The sequence below is a fragment of the Pangasianodon hypophthalmus genome, chromosome 1, assembly GCF_027358585.1.
Source record: "Pangasianodon hypophthalmus isolate fPanHyp1 chromosome 1, fPanHyp1.pri, whole genome shotgun sequence".
Classification (NCBI taxonomy): domain Eukaryota; kingdom Metazoa; phylum Chordata; class Actinopteri; order Siluriformes; family Pangasiidae; genus Pangasianodon; species Pangasianodon hypophthalmus.
The window spans coordinates 31,197,615-31,214,529 of NC_069710.1; the positions used below are offsets into that span (position 1 = coordinate 31,197,615).

At 38.5% G+C, this 16,915-nt stretch overlaps 1 protein-coding gene across 2 annotated transcripts in view; it reads right to left on the minus strand.

Annotated features, from left to right (window-relative positions):
* Window positions 1-16,915, minus strand: part of gpr158a (G protein-coupled receptor 158a) — a 102,178-nt gene that overhangs the window by 74,087 nt on the left and 11,176 nt on the right. For both annotated transcript variants that reach the window (XM_026944884.3, XM_026944885.3), the window contains exon 2: window positions 2,670-2,775. In XM_026944884.3, coding sequence (XP_026800685.3) covers window positions 2,670-2,775 — 106 coding nt within the window. The remainder of the gene's footprint in view (window positions 1-2,669; window positions 2,776-16,915) is intronic.

The window sequence follows — 16,915 nt, forward strand, 5'->3', positions numbered from 1 at the left end:
TACAGATACTATACACTATACTTACACTCAAATTCTATAATATTCTATGACATTCTATAAAACGCTATTCTGTGAAAATCATTTCTATTCCATTTGATTCTAAGTCCACAAGCCCCTGAAGACTTCAACCTTCACTAACTGACCGCTGACTGATTTACAGCCTTCTTTCCTTACAGATATTATACATTATACTTACCTACATTCTATAACATTCTATAAAACACTATTCTGTAGAAAAAAATCATTTCTATTCCATTCTATTCTAAATCCACAAGCCCCTGACTGATTTTCAGCCTCCTTTACTTACATATACTATATACTATACTTATACTCAAATTCTATAATATTCTATAACATTCTATAATGTTATCCTGTAAAAATCATTTCTATTCAATTTTATTCCATATCCACAAGCCCCTGAAGACTTCAACCTTCACTGACTGACTGCTGACTGATTTTCAGCCTCCTTTCCTAATAGATACTATACACTATACTTATACTCAAATTCTATAATATTCTATAACATTCTGTAAAACGCTATTCTGTGAAAATCATTTCTATTCCATTTTATTCCAAATCCACAAGTTCTTGGAGACTTCAACCTTCACTGACTGACTGCTGACTGATTTTCAGCCTCCTTTCCTTATAGAAACTATACACTATACTTACCTTCATTCTATAATATTCTATAACATTCTATAAAACACTATTCTGTAGGAAAAAATAATTTCTATTCCATTCTATTCTAAGTCCACAAGCCCCTGACTGATTTTCAGCCTCCTTTACTTACATATACTATATACTATACTTATACTCAAATTCTATAATATTCTATAATATTCTATAAGATGCTATTCTGTGAAAATCATTTCTATTCTATTCCATTCCAAATCCACAAGCCCCTGAAGACTTCAGCTTTCACTGACTGACTGCTGACTGATTCTCAGCCTCCTTTCCTTGTAGATACTATACACTATACTTATACTCAAATTCTATAATATTCTATAACATTCTATTCTGTAAAAATCATTTCTGTTCCATAGATACACTACACACTATACTTACCTTCATTCTATATCATTCTATAAAATGCCATGAAAATCATTTCATTTCTATTCCTTTTTTTCTATTATATTAATTTCTATAACATTCTATTCTATCCTGCTCTATTCTCTTAAATTACATTCTAGTCCATTCTAATCTAGTCTACTCTATAGCATTCTGTTCTAAAGAATTCCACTGTATCATATTCTATAAATTTATATTCCAATAATATTATATTCTAATATATTCTGCTTTATTCTATTATATTCTATTCTGTTCTATAATATTCTACCCTATGAAATTCTACTGTATTCTTATCTCTCCTGTAATATTCTATTATGCTTTTAATTATTGTATTATATTCTATAAGATTCTATATTATTCTAATCTTTCTCTTACATTCTATTCTATTCTATAACATTCTATTACACTATTATTTTACATTCTATTCTCTTCGGTCCTGCTCTATTCTATTCTGCTCTATCATGCTCTATTCCATAATGTTGTATAACAATATAACATTCTATTCTATTTCATTCTTTCCTATACCATTCTACTCTATTCTATTGCACTCTTTTATATAACATTCTATTCTAATATAGTTAATACTGCTCTATCGTATTCTATTATGCTCTATATTGCTCTGTTCTAACCTGCTCTATTCTATTCAACTCTAATACATTCTATTATATTCTACTTTTTTTCTGTAAAATTTTATTCTAATCTATCCTGCTCTAATATAGCTTACTCGATTCTATTCAGTTCTACTCAACTCTATATAACATACTGTTCTGTTCCATTATATTCCATAACATTCTATTCTATTCTATTCTATTCTATTCTATTCTATTCTATATAACATTCTACTCTGTTCTCTCCTGTGCTATTCTACTCTTTTATATAACATTCTATTCTCTTCTATCCCGCTCTATCCTACTGTATTCTATTCTTCTAAATTCTCTTATATTCTATAATATTATTCATATCTATATTATTTATAGATAATATCTATAATATTTTATTCTTTAACATTATAACATTAAATAACAATATAGCATTCTATTCTATTTCATTCTTTTCCATGACATTCTACTCTATTCTTCCCTGCTCTATTCTATTCTATTCTATTCTATTCTAATGTACTCTTTTATATAACATTTTATTCTATTGTATTCTATTGTATTGTACTCTATAACATTATATAACATACTCTATAACATATATGTTCTGCTCCATTCTATTCTATTATTATATTAAAATATATTATTTAATATAACATTCTATTTGATTCTACTCTACTCTATTCTGCTCTGCTCATTTGCAGCATATTCTATACATTTTTTGGTAACACATTCCAGCCACTGACCCTACTGCGAGCAGAAATAGACATTCTAATCATGCTGTTTACAGGAGTGTGAATAAACCCGAGTCATTTAGAGGTGTTAAATGTGTTTCTTCTTGCATGACACACACTGCTGCTTCTTTCTTCATGAAGCTTAACAGGGTAATAAGCTCCCAACGCTCCTTCAGTTCGGAAATAATTATTCAGTCTTTCTTTATTTCTTTATTTATTTAATGTCTGACACCTGAAATCAGAGGAAAGCACCTAGAACTAGAAGTCTCACCTCCATGCTGGTCAGGTTGCACCTGTGAGTTCCTGCGAACCAGCCGTCAGTGGAACACTGATCGATATCCACGTCCTGCAGGCTGATATCCAAACGAACAACTCCCCTACGAGAGAGAGAGAAAGAGAGAGAGAGAGAGAGAAAGAGAGAAAGAGAGAGAGAGAGAGAGAGATCAATTATGACCTCAGGAGCAGAGAAGGCAAGTCAATCAGCTGGAACAACATAAATGTCTTAAGTGAAATGTAAGCTTCGCTCCACGGAGCGTTCTCAGTCCTTACGGCCGCTATCAGGCGCTAAATGTGTCGCCTGAAGCCTGAGAGGTTCTTTATGAGAGCAACAGCTCTTTGAGACAAAAGCACAAGCGCCGTGACAGACTTACAGTCAGAAACACACACACTGCCACAGACGAGGATAACCAGAGGGCTAATGAAAATAAAAATGAAAGTGCTGCGCTGTTGTAGGAAGTGATTGATGTTTCATGGTGTATGTGCCCCAAATTCTAACCAATCACCTCAAATGCTACGTTAGACTACAGCACACGTACATGTGCTCCAAAACACTTTGAATATGACTTCATTCCACACTCACACGGCAGTTTAACAAAACTAAATTACGTCAGCATTTATTTTTATTTTTTATTTATTTAACCTTTTGTTGCACCCTGGTGGGGGTGAGGAGAATTAGGAGAGTAAGAGAGAGAGCAGGGTTACGTTTATTTTAGCTTTTAAGCACAACAGAAATATTTCAGCTTAACTGAAAAAATCTTTAAAACACACACACACACACACACACTCAATATGCACCACCAGTTCTCTCTGCACTGCAAGACACGAAGCATATAAAAAGAACAACATCAATCACACAGGTGTATTCTCACCCACTCCTTCTCCATGAATCCGCCCCCCACCCCTTCACATGCAACACTCGGCCACGCCCCCTAGGCCACACAATTAATTGACCAGGAGTTGACCACAAACTGAGACAAAAATCTCTTTTTTAAGTGAGCCCTAGCCACAAAGGCAGCACAACAATTACCATAAACAATATTCTGATACTAGACATAACAAGTAACACTAATAAGAGCACTGTGAAACGATTACAGACAGGAAACACTTCCCTTATACTGCAAATATCTTACAATATAGTATAATAAAATTAACTGCATAAGTTACAGATGTTTCTTTAAGTCATTCTCTGATGATGGGGCGCTATAACTAAAAGTTTTCTTACCGAATTATGATCTTAACGATGGAACGTCAAAATTGACGTGACTGTAAGAACATGAATTGTAAAATGTTTTTTTTTGTTTGCAACAATAGTGATAGATACAAAGGAAAGTGACCAAGAATTGTTTTATAAGCAAAAATATTTCAATGTATCTTCAGTGTAAACTTCTGCCATTTGTTATGGATCTTAAAGAATGATGAACAGAATCCAGGGATTTCTTTTGAAGCATGTATGTAAAAAATATCATGATAATATAAACCTATTCATCTTAGAACAATAAATAATCAAAACAAGCTCACATTTTATAGAAATATATAATGGAGCTAAGAAAAGTCATAATACCATTTTAAAACAGCTACTTTTAAACTGCACGAGTAAAGGAAGTGCTTTGTAACGAGTTCTTATTTCAGTGAAGAGGAGTGAACTGTGTCTGTTTATGAGTTTCTATTATTAATGTCCTTCACCCCTCGCTGCTGCTGCAGATCGTTAGGCATCCCATAATGCTCTCAGGTCAATAAAACGCCACGCAGGTTCTCTACCTGTAATGAAGTCATGAAACGCCTCTCTGACTACAGAGAGACAGAGAGAGAGACAGAGAGAGAGAGAGACAAGAGAAAGATAATAAGGGAGAAAGACAGACACAGAGATAGATGGAGAGACAGAAGGACAAACAGATAGAGAGATAGTGTGTGAGAGAGAGAGAGAAGAGAGAGGGAGAGGTAATGATAAAAACAGAAGGAAGAATAGGGAGAAAGAGAGTGAGACAGACAGAGAGAGAGGGAGACAGAGAGAGAGGGAGATAGATAGATAGATAGATAGATAGATAGATAGATAGACTACTACTAATAATAATAATAAGAGCTAATAACACCACATCACCCTCAAACCCTTTGCTGATATTCTACATTTTATTGCTTGACGCAGTGCTAATAGCTGTAACACATTCTCTTCATACAGCACACACTTTTACACTGCTGGTGTGTTTGCTGTGCTGCGTTTTAGTTCTTTCTTAGTCACATGCCGTTCCCAGGTACAGAGAGTAACTGTGCTGAGAGTGTAAAGCTCCAGCGCTGTCAGATTGGGCTGTGACAGCACGTCTCTCCCCGCAGGTGATCACACCCTCACACTCACACTCACACACTCACACTCACACTCTGCAGGAGGGCCGGAGCAGCAAACACAGCATTGCCTCCTACTGCACTGAGCTCCGCTTCACCTACACATCATATACCTAACACACTGCACTGAGCTCAGCTTCACCTACACATCATATACCTAACACACTGCACTCAGCTCAGCTTCACCTACACATCATATACCTAACACACTGCACTGAGCTCAGCTTCACTACACATCATATACCTAACACACTGCACTGAGCTCCGCTTCACCTACACATCATATACCTAACACACTGCACTGAGCTCCGCTTCACTACACATCATATACCTAACACACTGCACTGAGCTCAGCTTCACCTACACATCATATACCTAACACACTGCACTGAGCTCAGCTTCACCTACACATCATATACCTAACACACTGCACTGAGCTCAGCTTCACCTACACATCATATACCTAACACACTGCACTGAGCTCAGCTTCACTACACATCATATACCTAACACACTGCACTGAGCTCAGCTTCACTACACATCATATACCTAACACACTGCACTGAGCTCAGCTTCACCTACACATCATATACCTAACACACTGCACTGAGCTCCGCTTCACTACACATCATATACCTAACACACTGCACTGAGCTAAGCTTCACTACACATCATATACCTAACACACCACACTGAGCTCAGCTTCACTACACATCATATACCTAACACACTGCACTGAGCTCCGCTTCACTACACATCATATACCTAACACACTGCACTGAGCTCAGCTTCACTACACATCATATACCTAACACACTGCACTGAGCTCAGCTTCACTACACATCATATACCTAACACACTGCACTGAGCTCAGCTTCACTACACATCATATACCTAACACACTGCACTGAGCTCAGCTTCACCTACACATCATATACCTAACACACTGCACTGAGCTCCGCTTCACTACACATCATATACCTAACACACTGCACTGAGCTCAGCTTCACTACACATCATATACCTAACACACTGCACTGAGCTCAGCTTCACCTACACATCATATACCTAACACACTGCACTGAGCTCCGCTTCACTACACATCATATACCTAACACACTGCACTGAGATCAGCTTCACTACACATCATATACCTAACATACTGCACTGAGCTCCGCTTCACCTACACATCATATACCTAACACACTGCACTGAGCTCAGCTTCACCTACACATCATATACCTAACACACTGCACTGAGCTCAGCTTCACTACACATCATATACCTAACACACTGCAGTGAGCTCAGCTTTAATACACATCATATACCTAACACACTGCACTGAGCTCAGCTTCACCTACACATCATATACCTAACACACTGCACTCAGCTCAGCTTCACTACACATCATATACCTAACACACTGCACTGAGCTCAGCTTCACCTACACATCATATACCTAACACACTGCACTGAGCTCCGCTTCACTACACATCATATACCTAACACACTGCACTGAGCTCAGCTTCACCTACACATCATATACCTAACACACTGCACTGAGCTCCGCTTCACTACACATCATATACCTAACACACTGCACTGAGCTCCGCTTCACCTACACATCATATACCTAACACACTGCACTGAGCTAAGCTTCACCTACACATCATATACCTAACACACTGCACTGAGCTCCGCTTCACCTACACATCATATACCTAACACACTGCACTGAGCTCAGCTTCACCTACACATCATATACCTAACACACTGCACTGAGCTCAGCTTCACCTACACATCATATACCTAACACACTGCACTGAGCTCAGCTTCACCTACACATCATATACCTAACACACTGCACTGAGCTCCGCTTCACCTACACATCATATACCTAACACACTGCACTGAGCTCAGCTTCACTACACATCATATACCTAACACACTGCACTGAGCTCAGCTTCACTACACATCATATACCTAACACACTGCACTGAGCTCAGCTTCACTACACATCATATACCTAACACACTGCACTGAGCTCAGCTTCACCTACACATCATATACCTAACACACTGCACTGAGCTCAGCTTCACCTACACATCATATACCTAACACACTGCACTGAGCTCAGCTTCACCTACACATCATATACCTAACACACTGCACTGAGCTCCGCTTCACCTACACATCATATACCTAACACACTGCACTGAGCTCAGCTTCACTACACATCATATACCTAACACACTGCACTGAGCTAAGCTTCACCTACACATCATATACCTAACACACTGCACTGAGCTCAGCTTCACCTACACATCATATACCTAACACACTGCACTGAGCTCCGCTTCACCTACACATCATATACCTAACACACTGCACTGAGCTAAGCTTCACTACACATCATATACCTAACACACTGCACTGAGATCAGCTTCACCTACACATCATATACCTAACACACTGCACTGAGCTCAGCTTCACCTACACATCATATACCTAACACACCGCACTGAGATCAGCTTCACCTACACATCATATACCTAACACACTGCACTCAGCTCAGCTTCACTACACATCATATACCTAACACACTGCACTCAGCTCAGCTTAACATTTGTACCAGTCAGAAGTAGAATAACTTACGCAACTTTTTTGAGGTATCATAGAAATCATGACATCTATTTGAATTTTTTTTTTTAAGGATAATTACAAAGTGATTGGAAGCAGCTGATCTGATTACAAAATTCCTTTAAAACTGTAAAATAGTCATTTTTTTTTACAGAATTTGTTTTTCCTCCTTTTCGGTGTTAATTTTTTTTTCTAGGCATTAAGTATACATCTCATCAAACAAAGTGTTGCATGTTATAAATGCAATGCTTATGTTTTGCTGTAAGTTTCTTAGCAAACCAACTGTATACTGTATATGGTGATACATATCATGTATTGTAGAAATGTCTTTGAGAATCGTGATATGATCATTTCGCCATATCATATTACCCAGCCCTAGTCGGAACTCCAGCTGTAACTTTTCTGGCGCTTTTTCAAAAAAAAAAGAAAAAAGAGGCTGGTAAGGAAATGACTTTTTATAGCTACTGTAAGGTAAATGAGGACTTGTTTCAAAGATGTTCCTAAAAATGGATAAAAATTACAAATTAAAGTGGTACTTGCTGGCAAATTGCTCTGATATAAAACAAATACATCACTTCAAAAACACAAGCTAGATCACAGAGAGAGGTTTAAGGAGTGTGTGTTCATTCACACACAGAGAAACACACACAGAGAGAGAGAGAGAGAGAGAGAGAGAGACCTCATTGCACTCGCTCTTATTAATAACTTTGAGCGTGGCCTTGCCTGAGGGTTTTCTGACCTTACTTTACTTCCAGTCTCTTTCTTTCTGCTCTCTAAAGTACAGAATAGAGCAGAGAGTAAATCTGAGGGGCTCTTCGACTACATTACCCTTACTTACCTTCTTTCTGTGTCTATTTATAGAACGATCTAATAGAGTCCAGTGTATTTCTGTACTGTACAGTGCACACACACACACACACACACATACACTGTGATACCAAATATGCCTTACAAACTGATTAATCCAGATTAGAGTTATTTTCCTATAACAGCACATCCTGAAGTGTTTTATTCCTCTTATTCCACATCAATTTGCCAATGATTATATTTTTTACTTATTTACTTATTAAAAAACCTCATTGTTTTTAACCCATTTAAACAGTAGTTACATTTAATATTGTGGAACATGTATGAAACATGCTCGTTCCTGTTATCGCTTACGTTATAGCAGCTCTAAACAGTCTTTCCCTCACCACCTTTTCTATTTTCTCTCTCTTGAAGTCAAAAAAAAAAAGAAACACAGCATGTCATGTTATAGAGCTGCTGTTATAGAAAACTAATCAACCTTCTGACCAATCGGAATCCAGGATTCGACAGTGCTGTGGTACAAATACATGACATATATAAGTATATATACAAATACACACACACACACACACACACACACATATATATATATATATATATATATATATATATATATATATATATATATATATATATATTTAATATTCAAGTATATTTAATATTCAAGATTTTGCACTATTTCTAGGCCTCTATTTAAATGTAAGAAAATGTGTGATATCGAGCATGTTAACTGCTTTGTACAAAAGGTTAGATTTTCCTCATGTCTAGTCTCTTCTATTAAAGCGTGTGATCAGACGAGACTCTGATGGATTTGATCTAAAATGGATCATAAGGTTTTGCACAAACGTGTGGATTCCATGCCAGCTCGAGTGCACACTGTCATTAAACTCTGAAATTCATGTATGAAAGATTCTACTTTTCACTCAGGTTGTTGTCAATAATATAATTTGTGATGTATTAAATTGTATAAAATTGTTGTATTAAATTGGAAAAGAATGGAAAATAGAAGCATTTTCACTAGCGGTCTCAGGACCCCACTGTATATCTTTCATGTATCAACTTGAAACTTATCATTGAAAACCAGCGAATATCTCATAATGCTAAAATAAATAAATAAAGGAAATAAAAAATAGTTCAACAATCTAACTTTTTAATCGTCTTTTAATAATACCACACTTTCAATTAAAAATTATGCAAACAAGAACCAGTATAGGAAATTAGTAATAGACAGATTACTGTTAAAATATTAGCTATCTAACATTAGCTAAACATCTGGAAGAGATAAACATTTGCTAAAATGACAGAAAGCTATATGCTGTAGTTCAGTATGCAGGTAAAATTATTACCAAATGCACTATTAATATGATTCCTAATCTAACTGGACCTACGTTTTTTTTTTCTTCCCATTTCAAATAAAAGCACTGCACAGAATCTTGTGGAAGTTGCTCCCTTCAGTACTGGCTGTTAAGAAAGAGCCTTTAAAGCAGCTGTTTTTCAGCACTTCAGGCTGAAACGACTACAAATGGCTGCCGTAAGCAAAGTCCCCTGTGTGGGCTTCGGTTATTTGGTTTTGACCGCACTGCTGGAGGCTCACTGCGGCGCACACTTTCCAAGCGTTCCTGCTTCCGGAGCATCTGTTCTCATGTGTGAAGGGTGTAAGAGCTAGCTCATAAGATAAATCAGGTGTTAGAAACAGCAGCAGTGGGAACTTTTCCTCCCCACTTACACCTCATCTCAATATATAATATAATAATATTATGTCTTTATCACTGGGTGATACGATGACATAATATTAAAATCATCATAAATTATGTCATGATGTTTTTTTTTTCTGAGATATTGTGATATCTTTTTGTGATTCTGATATCTTTTTTAATAACATTTTCATTTATTATATTTATATAATATTTTTCCTCCTTTTCAGTGTCAAACAAGTCATTTTATTAGGCATTTATAATATAAAAAGTATAAAGGTATATAAAAGTATAAAGTCATCTCATTTCTTTGGTTAAAGTGTCGAGCAATTAGCTGTGTGAAATTATCATTGGATTCATAATTGAGAGACATTCCTCCAGCACAGACCACAACAAAACACAAGATCCGACTTCTTTTATATTGTTTCATTTATATTTTCAGCTTCAGTGCTGCTGTTAATGATGAAAATAAATAAATAAGTGCAATAAATGTGCAAAATAATACATTTGTGTATCATGTTACACATTTAAGGACGCACCAATTCTTAAAATGCACTTGTGTGGACGCTCTGGTGGCTCAGCTCAAACTGGAACTGAGAGCATGCAGCATGGAAGCTCATGTCCATCAACAGAGACATCCTTATAGCTCAACGAGCAACCTTTCCTGGTTAAAGATGCGTGTCTACATCAGTGTCTACATCCGGGACGTTTTTCCGCTATGTTCAACTCAAGGCAAAAAGTTAGGATTAGCCTCTTTGAGCCAGCATGCACTGCTGATCTGACTCTAAAATAGCTGAGTGGGACTGGATAGTGATGTGCAACCCGTGGCTCAGAAAGCACTCTTTCGCCCAGCGCTGGTCACGAATGAATCCACTCTGTCACAGCATAAGGATTACATTTCAATTTTATTTAGCTTTAAACGACAAAAAATATACCTGCAGAGGAATTCTATTCGAAGTGGGCGGGAGTGAGATTACAAAACAGTCTCACACACACCTCTCCACTTCATGCAAAGTGATCTGAAAGGTTATTGAAAGCAAAAGACAATTTTTATAATGACTTTTCCAGGCTCCTGAGTGGTGGAAAAGCCACAGCCATCCATGGCCAGAAGTCCAAGATAGCAAAATCGGGTGGGAAGAATGGCACACTCTCTCTTTCCTCTCAATCACAGAGACACTAGCCAATCGTGGGTGTCTGTGAGCTCATGTATGAGGAAGACGGCAGACAGCGCTGTCCTGTGAGTCTTTCATCATGTCCCGGAGGAAGCACATGTTAGAATATGGAGGGGAAAAAGACAGACTTTACATACTCTTACTTTCTTACTTTTTTCTTTTTAAATTTCATCACAAAAAAGGCCGTTAGCTGGTAATGTGCTCTGCACTGAATCGTGTAATAATAGTTATGACCTCCGTTTGCACTCAGGTGGTCCAGCATCATTCGAAGCCACCATCCGCTCTCTGTAGAGAAAGCACCCTGCAGACTTGCCATGTTTAAAAACTCAACATTTGGTTCATTTTGGACTCATTCATCCATTTCTCCCTTTACCCTCAGAGAGCCTCCTCCCTGCCAGCGAGCCAGAGTGGGCATATGGTACCCATGCCGGGGGCGAGTGAGGAGACGGCGGGGAAGCCCACACTCCGGCAGCCGTGTTTAGCATGTGGGAAATGAGTGCAAGAGAGCGTAGCGCTTCACGCAGGAGAGTTTTGGGCTTGTATTAATCCTCAAGATGTCTGGAGTTTAATATAAAATGACTGCCTGACAGACATAATATAAGGAATAAAACATGACAGGATGAGCTGTTGTACTAAAATCTAAGAAATCAAACACGGTGTGATGAAGTGGAGTTACCGTTACCACCACGAAGTTTCCTATAACAGCACATCCTGACATGTTTTATCCCTCTTATACCACGGGAATTTGATTAATTTTACCATTATTTATTTGCAAAAGAATGACATCATACTTTTCATCCATTTATAGTTACATTAATGTTGATAAACATCCATAAAACAAGTTAGTTCCTGTTATCATTTGTGGTATAGCAGCTATAAACAATAGTGTATAGCTGTATCACAGGGCAGCATAACACATTTGGAGGAAAGTGCTATCCACCCTCTTCTGCATACGTGAGCTCACAGATGTCCATGATTGGCTAGTTTCGCTATGATTGACAGGGGAGCAAGAGTGTCTCTTTTCACCTCTGTCTGGCAGTTTTTTCTCTCTTAAAGTCAGAAAATAGAAACTTACAGCTTTACCTGCGACTGTTATAAAGCACTGACACTGGAGACTCCTTCCATAAATGTTAAGTAAACATCTCCTTACAGAAAACTTTACCATATCAAGGACTGCACATGTTTATGTTTAAATTTGTTTATGCGTATCACCCCCATACAAGTCCCTGTGTAAGCTGTTACCATAGACATGCTAACCACTGTCAGAGCTGCTGACCAATCAGAATAGAGAATTAAACAGCACTGTGGTATACCAAAATAAACCTTTAAAAAATGGCTTTTCATTGACTTGTTTACTCCACAGCTACTTACAAAAGAAATCCTCCATTCAACAACACATTTTGATTTAAAATGATTTTATGACCAGTTTTTCTGTTAATGAAAGTAGTCCCTCAGAACTGCAACACAAAAGAAAAAAGGCAGAACAAAATTTCAAATCATTCATTTCAACAATAAAAACCTGAGACAGGGAAAGCGCAGATGGTTTCTGTGTGAGACAAGGAGCCTCTTCTGACTCCGTGTTTTCTTGTGTCTTTTAGTGTTTTTCATGTTCAGCCATCTCTCTGCTTGCTTTTCCATTTTCTCCTCTCTCTCTCTCTCTCTCTCTCTCTCTCAGTCTTTCCCTCTCCCACACTTGTTTCATTCATTACGACGTGAAGAACACGCAGGTAGGATTGACATCAGTGTGTTCCCCCCACTCACCTTAATTGAAGCTCTGCGTCCGTAGCTAATTTTAGATCCTGCGCTCATCAAGCCACGGCCGTGCCGCTGAATCGTCCAAGGTCACTCGGACCTGACGTCAAATCACAAGATCGCGACGTGATTGGTAGCAGTCATATCATTCAGGCTAGACGCGAGAAAAATAATTGCTGCCTTTCATGCAAAAATGGCTGTAATTACGTTTGATGGATATAGTTAGCTGGATGTGACATTGGACGGTCATCTTTCACCTGACAGAAATGAAAAAGAAATCTTCTGTATGACTGGGCGATGTTTATTACTTTACTTTATGTCTTTTGTGAGATTTTTAAGGCTGGCAAAGCACAGATGGCAGGTACATGGTAGGATATATGGCTTCCTGCCATGGACTCCTGTTGTCAAGGGTCATTTAAGTACAGAATAAAACATGATGGGGCATGCTGTTACAGGGAAATAATTAATGACAGGGTGGTGTGATGAAGCGCAGTTCACAGCGTACTGTTACCATCCCAAAATTGATTATTTTCCTAAAACAACACATCCAGAAGTGTTTTATTCCTTTTATATCACAGCAATTTGATTTGAAACACATTTTATTTCTTGATTGTGCTTTCAGTGTGGGACGGCAATGAAACAAGTTCCTCTTCTCACTTATGTATAACAGCTACAAACCGTCCTTCCCTCACCAGCCTCACTTTGTTTCTCAGTCTTGAACTTCATAAGATGAAAAAGCAGCATGTCATCTATTGCACTGCCTACAGCACATAGCCACTTTACACCTGAGGAACACTTCGTTCACTTTATACACAGATACGTAACCCTATTGCTGTGCACTGTAATAGTACTGTACATGTACAATGGTAATTTATCCACTGTCTACCGTCTAGACTCTACTCCCCTGTGATTAATAGTTGTATAGTGTTGTGTATAGTCTATTGTCTGACTGTTTGCACTGTTGTCTGCTGCTGTTTCATGGTAAATGTAGCACCATGTCCTGGAGAAACTATATTTCATTCCTCAACACTCAACACGTCTGTCATGAGAAATAATAACAATAAACTTAAAGTTAGAGCTTTACCTGTGACAAAGCCCTGACACTGGAGACTCCTTCCATTTTAAATAAACATCTCTTTCGCATAAAACTTAACCATATCAACAATTATACATGTTTTTTTAACTATGTTTATGTGAAGTGTCCGCTATACAAATATCCTGTGTAAGCTCTTACTTCAGAAAAGATAATGCATTAGAATGAACACAGTAATATAAACCTGTTATTTGCACCAATCAGAATTCAGAATTAAACAGTACTAGTTGCTATTACTCTTGAAAATACATGGGGTGATGTTTTCTTGTTCTAAAAGTATTTAAGAGATCATAACATAACATCACATAACATGGCTGATATTTATCACCAGAGCTGTAGTTAATTGTGTTTCTGAAAGAACTACAGCAGTAAATTTTGGAAACCAATTCTGAGCTTCAGAAATGCATCCCTGATATAACTCTGTCATTTAAAGACCAAAACTGAAAACATGTTTTTCAGAGATTTGAAATATAAAGCCTGCCCAGTCAGGCAAAACACTGGATGTCCTCAAATGACCTTAGCAGAAAGATACGGTCTACAGTCACATCCCAAAATTCATTCAGAGCAGGCACTGAGGCCTCGGAAGCTTCAGACCAGCGACTCCAGCTTTCTCCTACACTGACAATGGTGAAATATCCACAGACTTCATAAATTGTTCTATGTTGTTCATAGTTTTGCTGCGATGAGGCTAAAACCCCGGCTCTGACTCTTATCAAGCTCAGCAGCAGAGGTCAGTAGGTGACAGATCAGACATATGCTGTGGATCTGAGCGATTATGTCTGTGATAATATCAGATAACAGAGATAACACAGGATCAATGCTGGAGAGAGATCATCAGCTTTACTAACTCAGATTATCCTCTGGGTTTATAATCCTGTAATCTTGTTTAGAGGGATGGAGCAGAATAGCAGTGAGACACCCATGTGCTCACTGACAGGTGGGTTTTTTTAATAAATGATCAACAGCCTGATCAGACAACAGAGAACAAGGTAGATCTGTTTAGATGGGATACAGTGTGATGCAATGTGAATCAAAGCAGTTCCATTGTATTGAAAATTGACCATATCTGACAGACACAGAGGCCACGCCTCTTTTACTAGGACTGTGATGCACAGAGGCCACGCCTCTTTTACTAGGACTGTGATGCACAGAGGCCACACCTCTTTCACTAGGACTGTGATGCACAGAGGCCACACCTCTTTTACTGGGACTGACATGCACAGAGGCCACACCTCCTTCACTAAGGCTGACAGAAGCCATGCCTTCTTCACTGGGACTGATATACACACTGGCCATGCCTCCTCCATTGGGACTGAGAGTTATACAAACCACACCTTCTTTTACTGAGACTGATATGCACACAGGTCACGTCTCCTTCACTGAGTCTGACAGGTACACAGGCCACAACCCCTGCATTGAGACTGACGGGTACATAAGCCACACCTCTTACACTGAGACTGACAAGTACACAGGCCACACCCCTTTCACTGAGACTGACAGGTATATAGGCCATTCCTCCTTTACTGAGTCTGACAGGTACACAGGTCACACCCCCTGCATTGAGACTGACGGGCACATAGGCCATGCCTTCTTCAACAAGACTGACAAATACATAGGCCACGCCCCCTTTGCTGAAACTGACAGGTACACTGGTCACACCTCCTTCAGTGGAACTGAAGCTCAGAGACCATGCTCTCATTACTGAGACTGAATGCACAGAGGCCACACCTCCTTTATTGAATCTGACAGGTAAACAGACCATGCTTCCTTTACTAGGACTAACAGGCAATTAATAATCACAGCATGTGGCATCACACTAATAATGACACAAACTAAATTTTTAATATTTGGTAGTATCAGAGCTCTGAGTATCGCAAGATACCCAATACTGACATTCCACTAAACCGACCCACTGCTAGCTTGCTATGTTATGCAGAATAACAGAGGTGTTACAGAAGTATGCTTTAAAACAATCTCTGTCTTATCTCAGATCTCCTCTCTGCTTTAGCTCAATATTTTAAAATATGTTTTTGTATTTATATTGAGGTCAGTGTATCTAGATCAGCAAACCTCAATATTCCAGTGCCAGAAATACTGTAAGCTCAGCTCTCATTAAAAGTCCCGGATAATAAAAGAAGAGCTTTGATGATGTTTTTGTTCATCCTCATCCTGTCTCTCAGTTAAGCCAAAAGCATCATCAAAGAAGAAGTTTGGAAAAGCAATCAGGCACTTCACATTGTTTCAACTGCACATCATTAAAAGGGCCAGCGGAAACGACGGGGGAAAAACAACAGCGATGCTCCATAAGCTCGGGTAATGCAGACTGGCTGAGCTGGGAGAGAGAGAGAGAGAGAGCGAGACAGACAGACAGAGGAAGGAAGCATATAATAGTTGAGCAACAGGAGAACAAGAGGGAGAGAGTGAAAGAAAATGAGAGGAAGGAAGGAAAGAAGGAAGGAAGGAAGGAAGGAAAGAAGGAAGGAAGGACAGACAGAAAGAAAGAATGGTACAATGGTTGTGTGACAGGTGGTAAAAAGCAGAAGCAAGAACAAGAGAGGGAGAGAAAGAAAAAGAAAAGAAGGAAGAAAGGATGGAAGGAAGGAAGAAAGGATGGAAGTGTATAGTGGTTGTGTGAGAGGAGGTAAAATGGGAGTGTATCTGAGGCAGTAAAGGAGCTCAGGCTGGCTGTGTGCTCTGATGAGTGAAGCTGAAGCTGAAGCGATCTCGGCATCTCCGAGACAGA